Raw genomic sequence first — 21,290 nt, 5'->3', positions numbered from 1 at the left:
ATCATGCTAGAGTCCAATTACTGAAAATGTGCATCCCACCAGCTTGCAATTCACTGCAGAGAAACTGCAGTGAAATATAGTGGTCTTTTTTATCCTGCATATTAGCATAATAATGTGATTTCTCACTGCAGGGTTGTTAGCCTGTGAGGAAGAACATGGATAGGAGAATATACTTTGCAACTGTTGGAAAGCATGTGTGGCATAAAAGTGTACTAGGATAATTTGCTTGTATTTTTTACTCTTGATGTTTTTTGAGTTTGGTTGGTCAGCAGACCTAAGCAGCTTTTTAACTAGGTCAAGTATATACATCCATTCATTAAAAAGAGATGCTTGACTGGTTAGTTAAACCTGCCAAATATAAACCAGATGCTTCAATGGTAAATACTGCTTTACTCTATACTGCAAGAAACAAGCCTTGACTGATTAAATTTGAAATAAAAATAAATAGGCTTAACATTGTTTCTGTGCCGTAATAATACTTTATTATAGTTCCAGTTCAAACATTTAATAAAAATAATATTTTAAAATATTTTACAGTGAAACTGAAAACTAAACGTTTAAGACAAAATGAATATTTTTTACATTTCTGAAAAGACTGTTTATCTTACACTACATATAAACTTTCTGAAGTTCTGATCACGACCAATAATGGCATACAAATTTACAATGTACATTGCAAATCCAATACACAGCAGCTGTCTACAAAGGTGGAGCACTTCTCTGCTGTTGGCCTGGGTGTAGTAAGGGGTGGAACACCTGGATTTTTAGTTTTGGCTACCAGATCTGCACTGATCTTTGTCCTCTTACTTAAATGCTTTGTGTCAGATTGCCCTTTTGTAGCAGAATGAATGATCCTTCCCTCACTAATGGCCGAGAGACTGAAAGCAGTACCGTGAAACAGAAATGTTACTCCAGTAAGGTCCCATCGCTGGTTCTTTGCAGTGATATTAACTCATGGTCATGTGCTTAAATTGTATTTTGATTCTTTGGAATGCCAGTCATGATGGTATAGGCAATTTTTTACTTGAATAAAAACAAAAGCAAGCAAAAAAACCCCCAAACCAACAGAAAGAAAAAAAAAACACCACCACCCCCAAACTAGAAGAAACTGCAGGACTGGGAAGTGCTCGTGTCATGAGATTTCGCCCTATGATATTTAAGTGCCATCTCTTTTAAACTGCAAATACTATATTTTTAAGAAGACATTTTCTATATTCTGTGATCTTTTGGGGTGCGGGGATGGAAGGGAGGGAAGCATCCTTTCTGTTCTAAATTTTGTTTTTACATTTGTCTTCTCTATTGTGCCCATTATTTAAAAAACAAAACAAAACAAAACAACAAAAAACCAACAAACCATCATAACGGCTAGTGTGGTGTGCTGCAGAGATAACAATGAGATTGATTTATAGGGGCCCCAAAGTTCAGGTTAGCCGAGCAGCTCAGGTGCCCGGTTAATGAGTAGACAGTCTCCTCTACGGGAGGGGCTTGTGCTTCCTTCTACCAAATGTCACTACCGATCTGAGTACATGAAAAGCTTCTAAGGTTTACAACTGCTGTATTTTTTTCTATAATTGTATGTACTGGGTTTGCTAAATCATTGGAGGTCTTCACCTGTTGGGGAATTAATATGTATGTTTCATATTGTTGCCTTTGAAATGCACTCTCTTAGCTAAACGGAGGTTACTCACTATTTTATTTATGCCTTTGTGAGTCTCCTTGTGCTTCATTCCGTAATGTTAGTCTCTTTCTATACATCTTATAGGCACACATTAAAAAATCGTTGAGCGATTGAATCACATAGTGTTGCACAGTTTGTGACTGGGTGACATGCCAAGGAGGTTATTTAGTGACTAATTTCGAAGGGGAGGAGAAATTGCAGCCTTGTCATGTGGAAAAGTACTTCAGTCTATTGAAGCAGCAGTACTTAGATGACCGGGTAAAGCAAGATGGCCTGGCCCTGTTGTGAGCAGAGGGAACAGGGAACGTTTTTACGGTTTCAGAACCTTTTCCCGGAAGGCATGGATGTACCAAATACTATACTATAGACTGAAGATTTAGATTCAAGGCTGAAAACAAAAAGTGCTTTATTAGAAGAAGTGGAACCAAATGTTCATCTCGCTGCTGTAGCCATACAGGTGATTTCCTTAAGAAACAGTAAGTGGCTTTAATTATTTCACAGCAAAAGTCTCATCAATGATTGTTTTATTTGTCCATGGGTAACAATGTTGTCTAAGAGAGTCATAAGAGTGCTACTGTTTTTAACTGTAGAAACAAATACTCAGAGTAGCATCAGGAAAGCTGGGGAAAGCAGGCTGTGTAGGATGTGGTCTGAGACCCTCCTCTCTGCTTGTTTGCATGATCCATCTTCAGCATGCACATTGACTTAAAGGCAAGGTGAAGCAATCAAACACTATTTTTGATATTACCATTAAATTTGTTTTGTGGTTAGCTTAGAATTTTATGGATCTGTTTTACATTCAGTAAAAAGTGAACTAGGTATTCTTTGTTTTCCCCATGGGACCTTTAGGATATGGTATGAATTAAGTTTATATGTAGTCAGGGATATAAAAGGACATACTGAGACATGGAAAATACCTTCAGGTAAAACATTTGGATCACTGTAGGGACACTGGGTTCATGCACAAGTCTGCATTAAAGATATAGGTATAAAATAAGGGACAATAATGTTAAGAGTGTGTTTGATGTTCTATGGCATGGAAAGGGAAGTGATGCTGTGGCTGAGCTTCAAGCCAGTATATGGGCAGTTACGATACAGTATCCTAAAAATTCTGCTCTTGCGGATGAAATAGTGCTTAACCTTTGTGTACACCTGCACAACTGGCAGAAGGGTATGGAGGCTGGATGTTGCAGTGATATTGAGTTGTGATGACACCTGATTAAGATTCAGTCAGGATGCTTCCTTTCTCGAGGGTCACGTTTATTCAACTTTCTAGGGTGGTGAACATCATCCTCTGGTTCCCCTATTTTGTTCATGTCAGCTTCTAGACAACTGAGCCTGGCAAAAAAAAGTCTATGAACATAGAAACTGGAGGACTGGGTGGATTCACCATCCCTTACCATCACAGGCTTATCCAAAGAAACATCTTATATTGGCTGATTGCAGCATTGTTGATCAAGGGAGAGAAAAAACATAGGATTAAGAGCATAAATGGAAGAAGAAAAACCCAGTGATTCTGTTGCCTTATCCATATATGTCCAATTAAGTATTCTGTTCTGCTGTAATCAGTCACTAGACTCAGAAAATTACACTTTCATAGATGTTATGAGTTTTTAGCTCCACTCTTCTTTCACTGTAATACAGAGGTTTTACAGCTGGGCATATACCAAAACTGTGAAAAAGGAGCTGAAGAACTGAAACCTAGATGCACGCTAAGAATGGGAAGTTATTTATAATAAATGCTGAGATTTCTCAGTGGTTCTGCAACTCCTTGTCTGGAAAATTATCCAGGAAAAAACAATGGAAATATGTGGGACAAGTTAAGAACAGCTAGCTGGGTCTTGGAATTCTCCATTCATGGGAAGTTTGAACGTTTGAAATCAGTTTTATTTTACCAGCATGTGGTTCCCATAATGAAAAACAATTCTGAACCCCAGCAGCTCCTAGAGCCTTGTACTGTGTGGCCAGACTCAGCTGAGGCCAGGTCTCCAACTTAGCCTAGGTCAGCTGTTTCATGGGCTGATCTCTCCCTTTTGGGCATCAGGGGGCCCATTCTTAGCCAAAATTGATGAACTTCTAGTCTGGAAGCACTGCTGAGGAGTGATGGACATTGAAGCCCCTGGCATGTCTTACTAATTGGTCTAGAAGATTACCTCAAAACTACCCAGTACCCGCTCTGCTGAAGAGACCATGGAAGAGCCAGGCTCCCTACCTCAGGGTAGACTGTGACTGAGTTGCCCCAGATCTATGAATCTGGAAAACCAAAGCTCTAGAGCACTCCAGGGATGTCTGATAAGAAATAATGTCAGGGTTTGACTGGAATCTGCTGGGTGGGTTTTTTCCAACTTTTGTCTTTAATGATGTTTTTACCAAGTGTTTCAGCTCTTTTGGATCAGCATTGTCTGCTGAAAGTATTTTTCATTGGAGACTTTCTGACTAGAAAAAGCTAAAAATTACGCTAATGTTTTTGCAGTTTTCAAGTATGGCATTGGGCAGCTGGAGGAACCCGCAGCTGCAGCCAGCCTGTTTTTTTTCTGTAATGACCCAATAGAATGGGGAAATCTATAGAAATTAAAAGGCATACTACGAGAAGGCAAGAACAGACAAGTGTGACAACCTCTCAGTGATGTCTGATCGCATAAGGATTTGGCTTCAGACAGATAGTCATGGTACAGATGATTTAAAATTTTCATTTCCAGACTGTTTACCAACTCTATAATTTTCAAGTGCACTATTTCTTATTTTAAATTATATTATATTATTTTAGAAATATTAAAAGCATATATGACGGGCTTTTTGCAAAAGTGGATTTGTGCTTTCAGCTGTCCAAACACAATCTGACTGAAAGATCTGTCATGATAGAAGTGGTATCATATAGTGCAACTACTGATTAAACTGAGGTTTTTGGACAACTAGTACAGTAAAACTGTCAATTTATTTTTATGAGGAAAGAACAAACTAATGGATTGTATTGTTGTTGGATTTGGGGTTCTTTAATTAAGTTTTTCCTGACAGAAAAGTGAAGGATTGCCTCCCTTTTTAAGGATTTTCTTCTGGTGCGCAATTTCCATAAAAGGTCTCTTTACAGATGAATTTATTGGTATTGTATCAGTACTTAGCGTTTCTATAGCTTTTTCATGGAAGACTCTCCAAGCTCTCAACAAAATTCTTTGCAGGTGTCCTCTGTTTACTGTTGGGTGAGCCAGCTTGAGGAGCATAGGTGGGATTTCCTCAGGGAAACGCAGGGTGTCAACGGGAGAGTAAGAAAAGTAATAGCTTCACATGCCTGAGAGGTGATTAATGGAGTCTGCTGGGAACTCCAGGGTGTCTCCGAGAGGGTGCATGGATAAGCTCCATCTACGGAACATGCTCCATGTAGGTATTTTGGCAGGCTGAAAACCTTGGGGCAAAGCCAGTTGCTGTGTTCTCTGTTAATGTAGACGAGGCCTGGGAGAGCAATGGGAAGGGCTGCCAGGTCAGAAACTCTGGCCTACTTTTCCCTTTGCCCGTGTTTTGCTATGAGATGTTAGCCGATAATGGCGTGAGTCATGCTGTACCTCTGGTATCCAGCTGCGTGGTGAGGTGAAGGGTTGGTGTGCTGCTGATCAATCAGTGGTAGGCTTAGCCCTTAGTGCTAGCTGGCATTGCCCTGCTGTGCGTGCAAGCACAGCTCCGCGTGTCCTGTCTGGTGTGTGCCACAGGTGCAAACGATGTGTTGAAGCAGCTGGTGAGACAGAAGTAAGGCTGGTTTCTTCATTGTGAGATGCCCATGTTGGGACAGACCACAAGAGTGACCTATGAGACAGGACAACCCTTACAAATTTAGAATAATGATCAGCATGGTGTTGTGTTGGTCCTGATGGACAACAAGACATATCGGATTGTACTGTAGGAATCACCAGCTGTTGAAGCACTGAATAGCAGCTTGCTCTTTGCTGTCTCTAAGGCCTGTGATAGCACGACTCTGACCTTCTTTCAGGGGAGCCATGCTATTTGAGAGACCAGGAGCTGCCACAGGCTTCGTGTTCTGCTGTATGCAGACATGCTGGGTCTGCCCGTCCCCGTGAGCTACCAGGAGCAAGACTGGTCATCCATTTGGGTGGATGGGTAGCTGGTTTGCTACTTTTCTGCATATAGTCATATTCAAAATACAGCAAGTTATTGAGTATGCCTACTAGTTTGGAAATAAAGAACATAACTGGTTTTTATATTGTGTTCGCTCTTCAGTACACAGAGACACTCTTCAGTCTCTCTATATTCTTCAGGAATTTTTTAAAAATTCCAAATCTGTATCTTAACAGACTTAGGTGCTGTTAGACTGACTGAAAACCTCCACAGAAGATGTTTAAATGTGTTGTGATCTTTTTTACTACAGAAAGTGAAAGATTCTCAGTGGTGCCTTTTCCTCTCAAATGTTTTATGCAGAAATTGTTGCTAGCCGTTTGCCATATTTTAACCTAAAGACTGACAAAACAAGTTTCTATTTCAAGGATGTAAAGTCTACAGGCAGTAAGAACAAGGAAGAGCTATGTGCTAAAGAAAACCACACCCTCAGGCAAATGTATTACATGGCTGAAGTCGAAAAGCACATGATCCTATGCTTGAACTAAAAAACCTTCTTCTTTTTGCCCTCAAAGCAATTGGCTGTGATAGCACTTAGTATTTACAGGCTCAGATAAGCCCTATATCCTCCTTCTCTGTCCCTGAGTCATGCAGTTGAAGTCCAAGAACATGTGTCTCAAGACAGCCTGCATTTCAGTACATGTTTTCATTGAGCAACGTGGGTTTTTTTTGGTGGAGGACTGAAGAAGAAAAACAGCACAGAAAGGGGGTACCTACAAGAGAGAGTTGCGTGCCTTGAATATCACACAGAAGATGTATAGGTGAGAAGCAAGAACAGACCATCGTTTGCATTTTTAAAGTTGTCATTAGCAAAGAATCTGGAGATTTTGTAGAAGAGAGAAAAGTGGAAAGAGAGAAAATCTTGACTAGGTGGCAGAAGACACCGTAGTCCAGCTGGTAGGGCTGCCTGGCTCCTGGTCACCAGCTTGTGTCCCTGCCCAGCCCGGTACACCTGCCCCGGGCACCATGGGCTCTATGGCTCCAACTGCTCTTCCCTTCCGCACGTTCCACCCAGGGGCTGAGTCATGGCTTAAAATAGAAAGTGAACTTTTCCAGAAGGAGTTGGCTGCCCAGGCGTTTGTGCCCTGCCCAGCCTGGTGGGGTCCTGATTCAGACTGTGCACTCCAAGTTGCTATTTTAAAGCAAAGGTAAACAGCATTATATACGTCAATACTCAGGCACAGGGTTTTGAGCAATGGCTCAGCCCCGTCTTTGGACTCCTCATTTCCATCATAAAGTAGGGCAATACATTAAGATGGAAATAGGAATTTTTCTTTGACAGATTTCTTTGACTTATGAGAAATGAATAAGCATGCACAGGAATATGAAGTCCAGAAGTTAGGGGAAATTAAACCTGTTGCTTTCAAAGCTTCCCATGGAAATTTTCTCCTCTCTACAAGGTAACATTGGAATTTTCCTTTCACTGCAACCCAGCGTATCCCAGTGTCTATGGTTTCTGTGTCAGATACTATTGCATGTGTTGTAGCTTTAGCGGAAGCAACTAAGCAGGGCATGTACACAGCTTGTACAGTAGAAACCAAGGAGGATTTTCTTTCTCCGTGCTCTTCTCTCAGTGCAAAACTTCTGTGGCTGCCTATCCCTGGAGGCATGATCCCAAAGCTGCTCAGTAGGAGTCTTTTTGTTCTGCTGGCCAAGGTCCAGAGTCTGAATGCACAATACAGCTCAGTATGTTGCAGTGTTTCTTCAAGCCAGTAGAAAACTATGTTGAATGCCCACTGATACTTTTATTAATACTGTTTAGTTATATTTTATTTTAAATTCCAGACTACAGTAATTCTCTGTGCAAATGAAAAAATTATCCCATGTTCCCCTTTGACTTGATGAGTTTTGTCTGGCTCATTTATGACCCATCCCAGTGCGCTCCTTTGTTCTGTTACACTTATTTATTATTGCTGCTGCCACAATCAGGTTATCTCCTTTCTTCTTTCTGATACCTGATACTCCAGACTTTTGATCTCTGGCCCTGGGGAACGTCATTTGTAATTCCCAAGTGCAGAGCCTGCCGTGATGAGAACAGCTATTGTTTATATACCGCCATCACAATTCCCTTAGCAGTGGAAAAACCTGTGGTGGGGCAGGAATAGAATATAATTTCTTGCTTCATCAGCCCTGGATCACTGTAACTGCAATGAATTGAGCCACATTGTCAAAGCAAGGAGTGAGAGGGGAGAAAAATGGTGAAGATTTCAGATTGGCAACTTCCACTGCACATTACTGTGTGCTCTGTCACTTTAGGAATGTGTAGTTGGGCTTGGTGATGCTCAGTTTTCTACAATCCCTTGGAATTGATGGAGAGGGAAGCTGAAATTGCCAACACAAATTTTAGAAGCTGTGATTTTTTTTTTTCTTATGTAGTTGGTGGAACACAGCTGACTTTTTCATCTCTCTCCCTGCTTATCCACCTTACCCTAACGGCACCAGAGCAGGCACATGATGCTTGCTAGAGGGAGAATTTCTCCTGTGTCTGTCATTGACAGTGTTCAGCCATCTAGAGAGGTCAGTGCTGGGCAGAGTGAGGTGCCACAGCCTCGGAAGCACATGTATCCATTGCAGATTTTTGCCAAGGCCTCTGTTAAGAAAGCACTAATACATCGGTATGGAAGTTTTCCCTTTCTATTCCTTGCTTGCTCACTCCTTACTGCTGGCAGTTACTGCTGCTGCTTACAGAACTATGACAAAATGTTCTGTGACTTTCTGAGTGCATCCTCCACAAACTGTCTGAAACACTATTATCTTTGCAATGAAGGAAACCCATGGCACGTTTTATAGGGTCAAACTGTTTTCCTGCAACCTGATTGTTGCAGTCAATAAATGTTTGTGTGTGTTGTTGTCCTATGCTTTGTGTATCCTTTGTGTAATAAAGACCACATCAAATTATTAGCAAAAGGTTAAATCCTGCACTGAAGCAAATGGCCAGTTAGATGTAATATTTATGTTTCTTGTCGAAGGACTTCAGGTCTGTTTGTGATGCCAGAGCATCAGCATTTTCTTCCTGGTTTGGAATCAGTGAACTCTAGCCTGTGTGTCTGATCAATGAACTGTTTAAGGCCGTCACTGCCTACATGTACTTACAACACCTGGCACTGAAAACCCTGATTCTAGCTTAAGTAGCTGTGAATATCAGATTAGGGTAAGATGGTACTTGCGTAAATAAAAGCATTTTTAAAACTCTCATATTCCTTTAACATGCAGCCCTTTTTATTGCTGTTTATACTTGTTATTTTCTTTAGGCACTGAGGTCCCAAAGTGTTTTATTTATGCAGGTGACAAATTATTTGGTCTTGAGGGTTTGGGATTTTCCCTTTTTTTCCTGTAGATGTCAAGGTTGTCGCAACCCACATCATGTTTTGCTCAGTCAGTAATTTTAAATCTTAATGTGTATTTTCTGTTCTTTCCAGATGCAGAGGGAAATTGCTTATATGGGCCGAGATGGCCCAAGTGCTTCCCGCCCTGGATCTGCCACGCACCCTCCACACGTGATGCCCAGCTCTCCGCCCTCCACCCCGGTGCCCCACTCCATGCCCCCCTCTCCGTCCAGGATTCCCTACGGCGGGGGCCGGCCCATGGGTGTGCCAGGCAACGCCACCATCCCCAGGGACCGGCTCTCTAGCATGCCAGCCTCACGCTCGATATCACCCAGCCCAAGCGCCATTTTGGAGAGACGGGATGTGAAGCCAGATGAGGACATGAGTAACAAAAACCTTGCCCTGATGCGAAATGAAGGTCTGTACGGTGACCCCTACTTGTTTCACGAGGGGAGGATGAGCGTGGCTGCACCCCACTCTGGACACCCCCTCGATGCCCCTGATCACATCGTAGCCTACCATCGCAGTGCCATGAGGTCATCGAGCACTTACTGCAACCCCTCCATGCAGCCTGAAATGCTGGAGCAGTCCTTGTACAGACCAAAGTCACGAAAGTACCCGGAGAGCCATTTGCCCACTCTTGGCTCTAAAACACCTCCTGCCTCACCCCACAGGGTGGCTGACATGAGAATGATCGATATTCATCCTCACCATAGCGCTCACATTCTCCCCCACACCATCCAGCCTGACAGGTCTTCCCCCAGCCGCCAGTCTTTCAAAAAGGAGCCAGGACCGCCTGTGTTTGTGGATGCAAAAGCACGGAGTGCCCTCGGCATGGCCGAGGCGGTGCCCTCTCCAGTCGACAAGCAGGCTTTTGGCTATGGGTCACCTGCCGTGCCCAAGGACAAGGAGACAAGGTAAGGCAGAGCCCAGGCTTAATTTATGCAAATGAGAAACATCCCTAATCTGCACATCTAGTGTCTTTTAACACCCAGGGGACAATGTAATGTGTAGGAGGCTGTTGCACTGGGCTGCAGTGTTTATTAGCCGTCTGTCAAGGTAGTTAGTAATTTAGAGGAGATGCGACACCACCCGTTATTAATCTGAAAGTGTTGTCAACCGGTGATGAATCCCTAGTTATTTTCATTTGTGTAAATTTCAGTCATTGGAAAAAATATAATAAAATAAAATGATTAACTAGGATTTTTCTTTCCAGACAACCAGATCATGTTACAAGAACAAATGATGTTCTGTTCCTGCTAATAAGGGAATATATTTCACTCCCGTTAAGAATGACACTCTGATATTACAATTTTGGTTCTTTATGGAGTGGAGTTTTTCTCATCTAGTGTTAGGAAATGGGAAGAATTTATCATTACTGTCTTATCTCCTGTAAAACATGAATTTGCATAAAAATAGGACAGTTGTTTATAATAATGTTCCTTGAGGGGAAACTGCTGCGAAGAGCAAGTCTGTCCCACGGAAGAAATTGAAACACAAATGCTGTTCCCAGTGATTTTTCCAGCATCACAAACAGTTGGTGAGCTGACTGTTGTTAACTTTTGTGCGCTGACAATGATGACAATGATCTCTCCTGTCTTTTTAAGGACCAGATTTACGCAAAGGTCTGCGAAGGCTTCTTGTGCCATAGGCCCTACCCTAGGAGAGAAAAATCATTACGCTGCCAGTCAGTTGCTGTGTATTTGTATGAGTTGCGCTAATCTCTAGCGTGTTGTTTGTGCCGTTAACTTTTATAGAGCTCTTTAGGGAAGTGAAGATGAATAGCTCGAAAATGCTGAGCTCACAGAGGCCAAAGGTAACTGCTGACTGCCTTGACCATTGGGGAGATATGGAGCTCCATATAGCCCCCAAACATCCCTTCCACCTGAGCAGCTTGCTCTACAATTAGTCACCTCTGACCGTGCTTGGCCAGAAAAAAAGAATGTATTGTGAGGTCCATTGGTGGGGACAAAATGGAGGGAAAAAATCATCCATCCACAAAAATTACAGTCTCATAGCTTGGTAGTTATGTTGACAAAAGGGGATGAGTTAGGGAATATGTCATGGTTTAACCCCAGATGGCAACTAAGCACCACACAGCCACTTGCTCACTGCCCCCAGTGGGATGGGGGAGAAAATCAGAAGAGTAAAAGTGGGAAAGCTCGTGAGGTGAGAGAGACAGCTTAATAAGTATAACAAAACCCGCACACAGAAGCAAAGCAAAACAAGGATTCATTGTCTGCTTTCCATCGGCAGGCAGGTGTTCAGCCATCTCCAGGAAAGCAGGGCTCCATCACATGTAATAGTTACTTGTGGAGACAAAATGCCATCACTCCAAACATCACCCCCTTCCTTCTTCTTCGCCCGGCTTTCTATGCTGAGCATGACATCATATGGTATGGGATATCCTTTTGGCCAGTTTGGGTCAGCTGTCCCAGCTGCGTCCCCTCCCAGCTTCTTGGGTGCCCCTCACCTTCTCTTTGGCAGGCCAGTATGAGAAGCTGAAAAGTCCTTGACTGCTTAGCAACAACTTAAATATTAGTGTGTTATCAACATTACTCTCGCCCTAAATCCAAAACGTACCACTGTACCAGCTGCTAGTAAGAAAAGTAACTCTCTCCCAGCTGAAACCAGGATAGCGTATTACAATCTAGGGTCAGTGAAACCTGATTTCTACCTATTTATTTCCAAGAAAAAGATGCAGGTACCTGAAATTTCATTTCAAGCTTCCATTATTACAACAAGGAAATAATTTGAACTATATTTCCTGATTTTAATGCGAGAGAGAGCTTTCAGATTGAAAATTTTACAAGGTTCATGTTGGGGGGTTGAAAATAAGGGAGGACACCAGCAACTTTCCAGTCTGCGCGACCTTCTCTCTCCCCTCTGGGCATCTCATCTGCTCACTGAGCTACGCAGATGTGCACACGGCTGTGTATTTGTGAATATATAAAGAGCAACTGTACAGATAGTTCTGCAGGTCCTTAAGGGGAGCTTTGCACCAGGAGTTTTAGTCCTGGTCCCAGAATATATTTACAGTGATGAAAATAACATTTGCATAATTACACTTCCAAATAAATACATGACTAAAATTCAGGATGGTGTGTATTAGCCACATGGCACTAAAAAAAGACATTTTGGAAGCTGCCTTTATGGGTCGTGGGTTTTTTTAACCTTGAGGAAGTGTGACTTTTAAAAAAATAATTGTAAATATCAAAAGCAATTCATGCAAATTAGTGTGTTTTCTTACCACTGCAATATTGAGAATTGGGTTTGAGTTTTACAGACAGAAAATGCTCTAGGCCTTATTTTAGCTTTGTAATAATTCCATAAACTTTGAAAGCAAACACTGTTGGGGTGGTACTAAACTAAATAAGTAACACTAAGGGTATCCAGGCTGAGGTGCTCCTTTCCTGCTTCAGTAGGGGCTGAATTGGTACAAAGTTGTTATGAACACCTGAAAGTGACATATAGGTTGGCAGAAAGATATCCTGTACCTTGTTGTGTAGGGCTTGCAGTTTACACCCATAAGCAGTACCGCTGGGCTAGCTTCTGTAAGACTATATGGGGATTGGAGAGGTGGGGCTGAATTCATCCTCTTCCAGGCACAGTAAAATGAGATGTACGCTGCTCTGTCGTGCACATTATCCACTTGCTGACGACTGTGCAAAGAGCCTAAAGACCAGGTCACAGAAAATGAATGTTGGTGTGTTCGGTCAGCCTGCATGCAGATGATGTCAGGTGTGGGGTAGCGGCAAAAGGGCAGATGGAGTTATCTGTTTGTCTTGGACATACTGAGGAGGGAGGTCTTTTGCATTTGTGCACTGTGACAAGGGAGACTCCCCATCCTGACTCATTCAGGAGTGGGTTGAGGACCCTCCAAGCGTCAAACCCATCACCTCAGCACTGTTGTTCCTTCAGTCCCTAGTGGAGTGTGCTTAGGACAAAGAAAAAAATCTCTTGTGCCATCTTTTTGTGGAAATTACCTTGAAGTAGCACTGTCACAACCTCAGGACAATGCATAGTTGAGAATGCAAGCCAGAGAAAAGATTAAAATGGATAGCGATAATGCCAGAAGTGAAACTGAATCTCTCTTCCCCTGTTAATTCTCCTTCAATTTTTCCAATCTGGGGCTGAAGTGGGATATATATGTACTTTATGAATATGTTGGCTACTTATAACAGATCAGACCTCTCATAGACTGTATCCTGGTTTTCTTGGAGAAAATGGGTCCATTGTCTTTGGAATGTTAACTGCAGCAGATTTGGGTCTACAAAAGATGAAAACTGGTATTTCCGCTTTCTTCTTTTGGAGTTTCCCATTTTAGTTTTGCATTGCAGAAGCCAGTCTCATCAAGCCTGTTATTTAAGCCAGAGTTGAGGGGAATTTAATTGCTTTGTATAATTCTTTCTTGTGTCCGTTTTACCTCGGGTATTTTCAAGGTAGCTACTTCTGTGGTATAAAGCATTGAATAAATCCTCATAGTAATTCATTTACCAGAAGAGTTCCATATAAAGCTCTTTTACAACAGTGAGAAGAAACAATTTCACGGAGATTTAAAAAGATAAAGTTTGTTAGTATTCATATGCACAAAAATACTAGAAGTTGTAACAAGCTGTAGCAGCTCATCTTTGAGGGGTTCATCATCCTGTAAATCTGAGGTTTACAGGAAGAACGAGTAAGTTTTTGTGAGTGAGCATGCATTGTTTAAACAGTGATTTGCTATCACATTTTTGGATGGCCCATTTATGTAGCTTATGGTGGACAGTTCTGGAAGTTACTACAGGCAAAGCAGATGTTTAAATGTTGATAAATTGGAAAAGAAGCTGTTTACCCAAAAGTGCATTAAATTAAATGCCATTTAATACATTCTTTGCATTTAAAACACACATTGTGTTGCAAAATTCTAGGTTATTTGATAGTGCTGAATATGTATATAATAAATGTTGCTACTCACTAAAATACAATCCTTAGAATAGCAAAATAGTGCTACAGAACATTTTTCCTCCAAAAGCATTTCAGGAGCGTACTGTGGTTCTGTTCTGTCTGAACACAACTTTTGTCCTCTTCTTTTTATGCCACACTAGTGAGAAAAGATGATGGTAGAACTGAGCAACAAATGTGATCACATTCGCAGCTTGTGGCTTGCAGTTCAAGACTTAAGTGTAATGGCCATGTGTAGGTTATTGAATATTGTTCCCATCACAAAACCACTTTATTGTTTGATGTGTTGAAGTATGTATGGATTCTCTATGCATTAGGATAAAACGGTTATGCTCTGTAAAGCCATGGGCAGTGGGAGACTCCATCAGCAATGCACTGAGAATTGTGTAAGAAACGTGAACTTTGCAGATGCACCCTCTCAGACACATTCCAGGGCCGAAAATGTATCTTCCTTTTTGAAAGATGTTGAATAACCAGGCAGAAAAATGAATGCAAATGATCAATACAGGATGGAGTAAAGGTAAACTATATTTCAGCTTCCTTCTGTTGGAGAAACTGATTGTAGGAAGATGAGATGCAGGCTCTTGGATAAGAGTTGTCAAATAGTGTCACAGATGGCAGTGCTTCAGAGCTCCCCTTTTCCCTTTACCTTCAAGCTGGAGAATGTTTGAGTTTAACCTTAGTCTTAGAAGACTGAAATATTCACCTGTATGTATCTTTCCCTTGGGAGGAGAGGGGAGCAGAGTACAGAAGAGTTCTGCTGGTCTTTGCTTCACACCCTTCCAGGATATCCACTCTGCTGTTCTGGAGGCACTTGGGATAAAGTCTGACTGTGCCACTTTCACTTGGTTCTGGGGAAGCCATTGGGAAAGACAACCTACTTCTGTTTCATTCCTTTTCACAGTGAGATAGAAAATTTCAAATGAAATATCTCTCTCATAGGGTAATATAGAAAGAAATTTATTTTTCCCTGCCTCTGACCCTCTTTTTGATTACGATACAGACTTCACTCAGGGTTTAACTGTAAAATATGAAGTCACTGAAAATCTTTCTCCAGGATAGCGTGCAATTAGTTCATGGTGGCAGACTTGGTATTTGAGTACATCTGTTATGGATGATGCGCTGCACAGCCTAGGGCCGGACAGGAACGTGAATAAGCAGTTACACAGCCCAGTTCTAGTTTGTGTCTGTATGAAGTATTTTCTCAGTGAGGTGAATATTAAAGATGTCCCCAGGAAAGGGAAGGAACACGCAAGTCACGCTTAAATAGCATCGCTGTGAGAAGTGGGTACCAGTTCAGCAATATGCTGTACCCTGCTTGGGATTAGTTCCATTTAATTGCAGTAGAGGGAATGACATGAAACCTCAGTGGAGCTGTAAGGAAGAAATCTGGTGATGAAATGTGATGTCTCAGCACACAATCCCCGGAGAAGCAAGGGCTTGTTTTGCTTCTGTGGAATCTGGGGAGCAAGATGCTAAGGCAGGGCCCCAGTGCCTGGACATACCCGGGGCTGGGCCTGTGTATAAGGCTGCTGGGGAGAACAGGGCTGGCGAGCAGCCCCTGCCTGTGCTTTGCTGGCTAGGGCCTGTGACAAGCCAAAGCCAAGCCTGATGGGGAAGAAGCCTGTGCTGCCAGCACTGGGAGTCTCTTCTGACCTTGTCCCCTCCTTTCCTCCCCCACCACACTACCACCTCTGACTCTCCCAACTCTCCCAGTATTCACGGGAAAACAATGTGAAACAATGCCTTTCCGTGCTCAGGCTGATAAAATAGCCATTTCTTTCCCAAGTGCTGTAGAAGGGACCCTCCCTGCTCTTCCTGGGTGGTGGAGAGGTGCAGATTTATCTGGGAAATTAGTCTGGGAACAGAGACGGGGTTTGGCCTTCTCGTGCTACCACCGCCAGCAAAGAGGTACTTTGTTTTGTTTTGTTCTACCTGACCCTCTCTCCCAGTGATCCACATCCCGACCTGCCCTCTCCATGGGGCCCGGCCTGCCCCATGTCACCAGAGTGCTGGCCTGTCCTGTGTCCCGGGAACCCTGGCCTGCCCCATGGCACTGGAGTGGCGGCCTGACCCATGCTGTGGGACATCAGCCTGCCCGGCGCAGGAAGGGATGGCGGGGCAGGCCGTTCCCCCCACCTTCCCTCTCCACAGCGGGGAGCACAGCGCAAGGTAGAGAATATAATGTTGAGAACCAAAAATGTACAACTGTCACAACAGTGCCGGCATCCCTGATAGACCCCAGCCCGGCAGAGGCTGAGGAAAGTGTTCATTTTCTCCCTCCGGAGCCAAGGTTGCTCCAGACCTTCACAGGGAAGCCGGAGGGGAAGGGGGTGGCTGTGGCACCCGTCCCTGCTCCTCCAGGGCCATGTGGTGGGCAGCAGGTCTGGGCCACCAGCCCCCCAGCCCCATCAGCCCGGGACATGGCCCTGCCACCAGGCAGGCTGCGTCCCTCCCTGCCCGCGCTGGAGCACGCTGCCTCCCACTGTCTTCAATCAGACCGCCAGGTCTCCAAAAACCGGGTCATTTTAATGCCTAAAAGGCACCTCCTTTCAGACACCTGTTTTTGAAATGTTTGGTGCTGATGGCCATAACGAGTCTGGGTATTACAGTGAAACGATTACAGGAAAAATCCTGCCTTGTCTTTAATGGAGTAACTCCAGAGCACATGTAGATTCTTCACATTCTTAATGCTTTTACCATATGAAAAATAATGTGCTCTATGCAATTGATTCCAGTATTTCATTCGTTTTTCATCATCTCCTATCTCTGGAACATCCCTCTCCCTCTTAACAACATATTTTCCTAGATTTCGTGGCAAAGGACAAGATCAGCTTTGTGTTGCCATAATCTCTTTTGAAGCAGAAAATTGTTTCCAGATTATCGAATGTGGGATGGAAAAAACATCATATTTATGAATTGGTAAAACAGATAGACTTACAATTGAGTTTAGTTCCAGGAAGGTTTTGAGATGATTATCTGGGAAATAAAAATGTTTTCATTATTAAGTGTCAAAAATGCTGCATTAAAGTTTGTTAGAATATATTTATCCCAGGCTTTTAGTACTTGTTTTTGTTCCAAAGGTTACTGTAGCCTGAACCAGTTTCTTATTTTAAAACTTATAATAGTGGAAATTCTGTAACGTATTTCTTGGTTTGAAATGAATTAGGTCAGATTCACTAGTCTTCTCATCACCGTTCAAAATACCTTTCAACATGAAGACAGAAAAGTAAGACGCGCACGCTGTATTAAATCGCAGTAAGAACACGTCTGCCGGCTGGGGACTGACTGAGCATTTCTTGTGTCTTCCCTCCTTGTGTCTGTTAGCATCTCGTTTCTTGTTTTGCCGCCCTGTTTTCTCAACGTCTGGGTGTCTTGGAGCCTCTCCTGGCTATGGTATCTGCGTGCTATCCTTGCTAACCTCTATTTCATTCCCTGAATGTGAATGAAATAATTAGCCTGGATAATCTGGCTGGCTACAGACTGCGCTAGTTACTCGCTTTGTATCACGCCAGCTTGCTTTTGCCTCGTATTGGTACCTACGTTTGAATTTATATGGCCCTTATTGATTGGCATTATTGCTTTGGCCACCAAATGGCAACTGGAGCTGGAGGTGTCTGGAGCTTGGCTGCTTCCACATGCCCAGGACACGGCAGTGGGGATGGATGGCCCCTGCAGCAGGCTGAATCTGGGGCTGCATGTGTCTGTCCCGTTTCTTTCATTGGTCATCGCTGCTGGTCTTAGTCACTTGCTTTTTGAGAAGTTTTGTTCCCAGTCATCTTCCAAAATCATGGCCTGCTGTTGGCGTTTGCTTTTGTGTATCTCCCCAGTGACTTAACTGCTGACATATAGGGACGCATTTTCAGAAGGTGTTGTCTAAGGTCCCATATTGATGTGTTTCTGTGTTGTGGGGTGTCATTCACATACTGGCGTGTGAAAGTAGGCACCTGTGTGAGCGAAAGGCTGTCTTGGAGCCCACCGAGAAAGTCACCTGGTACCTTACTAATATATGCATCTATGTAAACAGATAAACATACAAATATTAGCCTTCCTATCCAAAAAAGTAATTTTTTTTGTTTAGTGGCCTTTGGTACCTATGGAAAACACTGACCATACTTATTACGGTTCTTCTTCATCTCTTTTCTTCTGCTTTTTAGGAATTTCTCAGGATATGTGCATGAAAGCAAATCTGTTTTATGATGATGTTGCTGCACAGTCTGCATTTGGTGTCCTGTGCCTGTCTGTCACATTGCTGTCTTTTCCAAAGCAGACAGTTGTGATGTCAGGTGCAAAGGATTTGGGCAGGGAAGTAGTCAGCTTGGGCAGATTAAATGCTTCGCAGACAAAAATCCTGGGTTTGGGGAAAGTAAAAATAGTAACAAGAAGAAGTGTAAAGTTTTCAATCCTGAAACTTTATATACAGGCAAAACTGTTGGCCCAGTGTAGGTAAAAGAGAAAATATATGTAAAGATGAAAAAAATATTTTTCACTAGTTCCAAGAGGCATTAACTGATTGTTTTAGGTGCCTGTCTTGTGAGATCATTAGAAGCTTATTATCTGGGTGGTTGTTTGTTTTGTCTTTTTTAACCAAGCAGATGTCTTTTTTATTGTCTGTTACCATGCAAAAGCTGTCCAAACCAAGATGCGGTAAGCTGCTGCAACAAGGTATATGCAAACCGGTAGCCATGGGCCTTTGCACAACCTCTGTAGTGTCTCTCCAATCCTGTGGTAATCATTCACCTAGAAAAACAAGTCTGAAAGCAAATATATCTGGCTTTAACAAACGGTTCTCTTGTCTTACAGAGAGAGGATACAAGCCATGGAGAAACAGATTGCCAGTTTAACTGGTCTTGTTCAGTCTGCGCTTTTTAAAGGGCCAAATACAAGTAATAGCAAAGATGCTTCTAGGTAAAAAAAGAATTCATTAAATCTGTTTCTCTGTAATGATTTAGTAATCAATCAACAAAAATAATATTTGAATGTAATAGTAAAAAAAATCCTGAATGCTCAATCATTTTTAAATATCTTCATCATCCCCATGAGAATGCTAGGCAGAGAGGAAGAATATGCCAAATGATAAATGGAGATTAACTGCATTACTCTTCTTTGTGTTAAAAAGAATGAATGTAGCTGTAGCTACGTCTCTGTGCTTTCTACTGCTTATACTCCATTCCTTGCTTGTATTAAAAGCTGATTTAGAAAAAAACAACTGACAAGCTACTGGTGATTTAAATTAAAAATACATATGCTAGACAAGGCCATTTAATTTGCTGATTATAAGCTTTACTACTGTTTTATTGTTAGTAAATTAAAATTATTATTTTTTTTTTTATTACTTAGTGAGAAGATGATGTTGAAAATTGTGTCCAGCAAGAGCAGCAGTGACACTGCAGGTAAGATAATTAACTTTTCATTTACAAATTATTCAGGTATATGAATAGCTCTAACATTACTACTATCCCAGCTTATGTAAATGTCAAATCTAAGTAATTTCCCATAACTGTACTGTCAGAACTGAAGTTTAAGTTCAGGATATGTGAGTTGATCACATCGTTGTTAAGAGAGGAATTTCTGACAGGTTGAGGTGGTCTTTGGAATGAATTTCACACCTGTGCTGAATAGTTTAAATGAGATACAGAGTCTCTGCATATGGTGAATTTTCCAGTGACTCATCCCATCTGTAGTGTATATATATCTGTCATTAATCCCAGAAATATCCAGATTGCTGTAGAAAGCTAAATATTTCATTCCTGTTCTGGTCACCTGAACTTTCCTCTAAGGCGCTTCTCTCGGTAGTATACTATGGATGTAGTGACACGAAGGAATTTAGCAGTCAGCAAGATACCACTTTCCTTAATTAAGCCGTATTGATCTGTTACTAATTATTAGCGTGCGCCTAAATTGTTCTGAGCAAGCATCAATTCTGAGGCCAGTAAGAGCTGGTCTTACTTCAGCTTCCCACTTGGAGACCTGTTAAGTAAGTGTTTAAAAGATGGAGTTAAGGCCGTTGTGAAAGATCTCCATGTGACTGGAGCTCTTTGTGTAAGGGCTGCTGTTGGAGATGTCTGCAGGGTGGGTGTGTGTTTATATGCCTCCTCCTCACCCTTTGTCATGCAATGAATGCAAATAAAGGCAGTTCTCTACTTCCTGGTAATGCTGTTCCCACAGGGAGGTCTGTGCTTTGGCAGGTAATAAACCACACACACTTATTAGCAAATCTATTATGCTCTTAACTAGCCTTTCTGTTGGAGCTGTTAGTTCACGTTCAGGATTCCTGTTTATCTGGAATTGCAGTATGTCCTCCTAACCGACAGAAATGGAACAAGGCCTGGAAACTATCAAGCATATGCAAGAGAGAAAGAGCTAAAGTCCTGGTACTAGAGCTTTGCTCCCAAGCCACTCTCTGGTCCCGTTCCAACTCTTCCCTTCCTGCTGGCCCCTGGATGGGGAGAGCAATTCTTAATGCTGTGGAGAAATAAGCAGTAATTTATCAGTTTCAGACAACTTACTGAAAAGTCCGTCATTTTTCAAAACAGCTGCAAAATGCTCTTAGACTTTTCCCTATTTCAGTGTCATTATAAACTGAGAATTTATGGTATTTCCCATTTGCACAGGCCTCGTCTCATACAAAGCACCTATGAAACCATCAAAACCTGCACACATATTGCCTTGTGTTCCTGTCTTGTATTGCTGTTTGGCCTTTCCACTTTCCCTGTGTTTGTACCAATTTGCGGGGGGGCGCTGAGTTGGAGATCCTGATCTAACTGGGCACTGCTTTGAGTGGGAGTTTGGACCAGATGACCTCCAGAGTCAACCTGAATTATTCAGTGATTCGTGTGTGAATGTGCTTTCAATGAAATGAGAAATGGAATAATATTCACTGGGAAAGGCCCTACACAAAGCAGAGGTGGGGCTTCCTTGGTGTGGAAGTCATGCCCAGCCCACCAGAATAGCATGGTTCATCTGACCAGCAACGATTTCCTGACACTGTTGTTCCCAAAGACTCCTCATTCACTACCTTACCATATGACTGAACATGTATCCTTGAAATGGCAAAATTACATTTAACAGCTGCATGTCCAAGCGTGGGGAGATGGAGGGTGAGGGCATGTAGTTTACTGTTAAAAGACCAGATCAGCATCTGTCGGGTACTGACAGAGACATTGACTTTGTCACATGGCCATGCCCGTATCCAGCATGTGAGTAAGGATACCAGCATT

The 21,290-nt window shown here is 42.5% G+C and overlaps 1 protein-coding gene across 18 annotated transcripts in view; it reads left to right on the top strand.

Moving 5' to 3' along the window:
- The window catches only part of KIAA1217 (KIAA1217 ortholog), a 371,004-nt gene that overhangs the window by 308,214 nt on the left and 41,500 nt on the right, over positions 1-21,290 (top strand). For 14 of the 18 annotated variants that reach the window (XM_063324650.1, XM_063324651.1, XM_063324656.1 and 11 more), the window contains 3 exons: positions 9,220-10,043; positions 18,874-18,978; positions 19,411-19,463. In XM_063324650.1, coding sequence (XP_063180720.1) covers positions 9,220-10,043; positions 18,874-18,978; positions 19,411-19,463 — 982 coding nt within the window. Of the gene's footprint in view, positions 1-1,938; positions 2,155-9,219; positions 10,044-18,873; positions 18,979-19,410; positions 19,464-21,290 lie in introns of those variants that run through there. The other 4 variants (XM_063324665.1, XM_063324655.1, XM_063324666.1 and 1 more) reach the window with 2 other exon arrangements.

This window comes from Chroicocephalus ridibundus, chromosome 2 (genome assembly GCF_963924245.1).
Source record: "Chroicocephalus ridibundus chromosome 2, bChrRid1.1, whole genome shotgun sequence".
NCBI lineage: Eukaryota > Metazoa > Chordata > Aves > Charadriiformes > Laridae > Chroicocephalus > Chroicocephalus ridibundus.
Note: the sequence above shows the minus strand (reverse complement) of the source record. Positions and strands in the feature narration are given on the sequence as shown.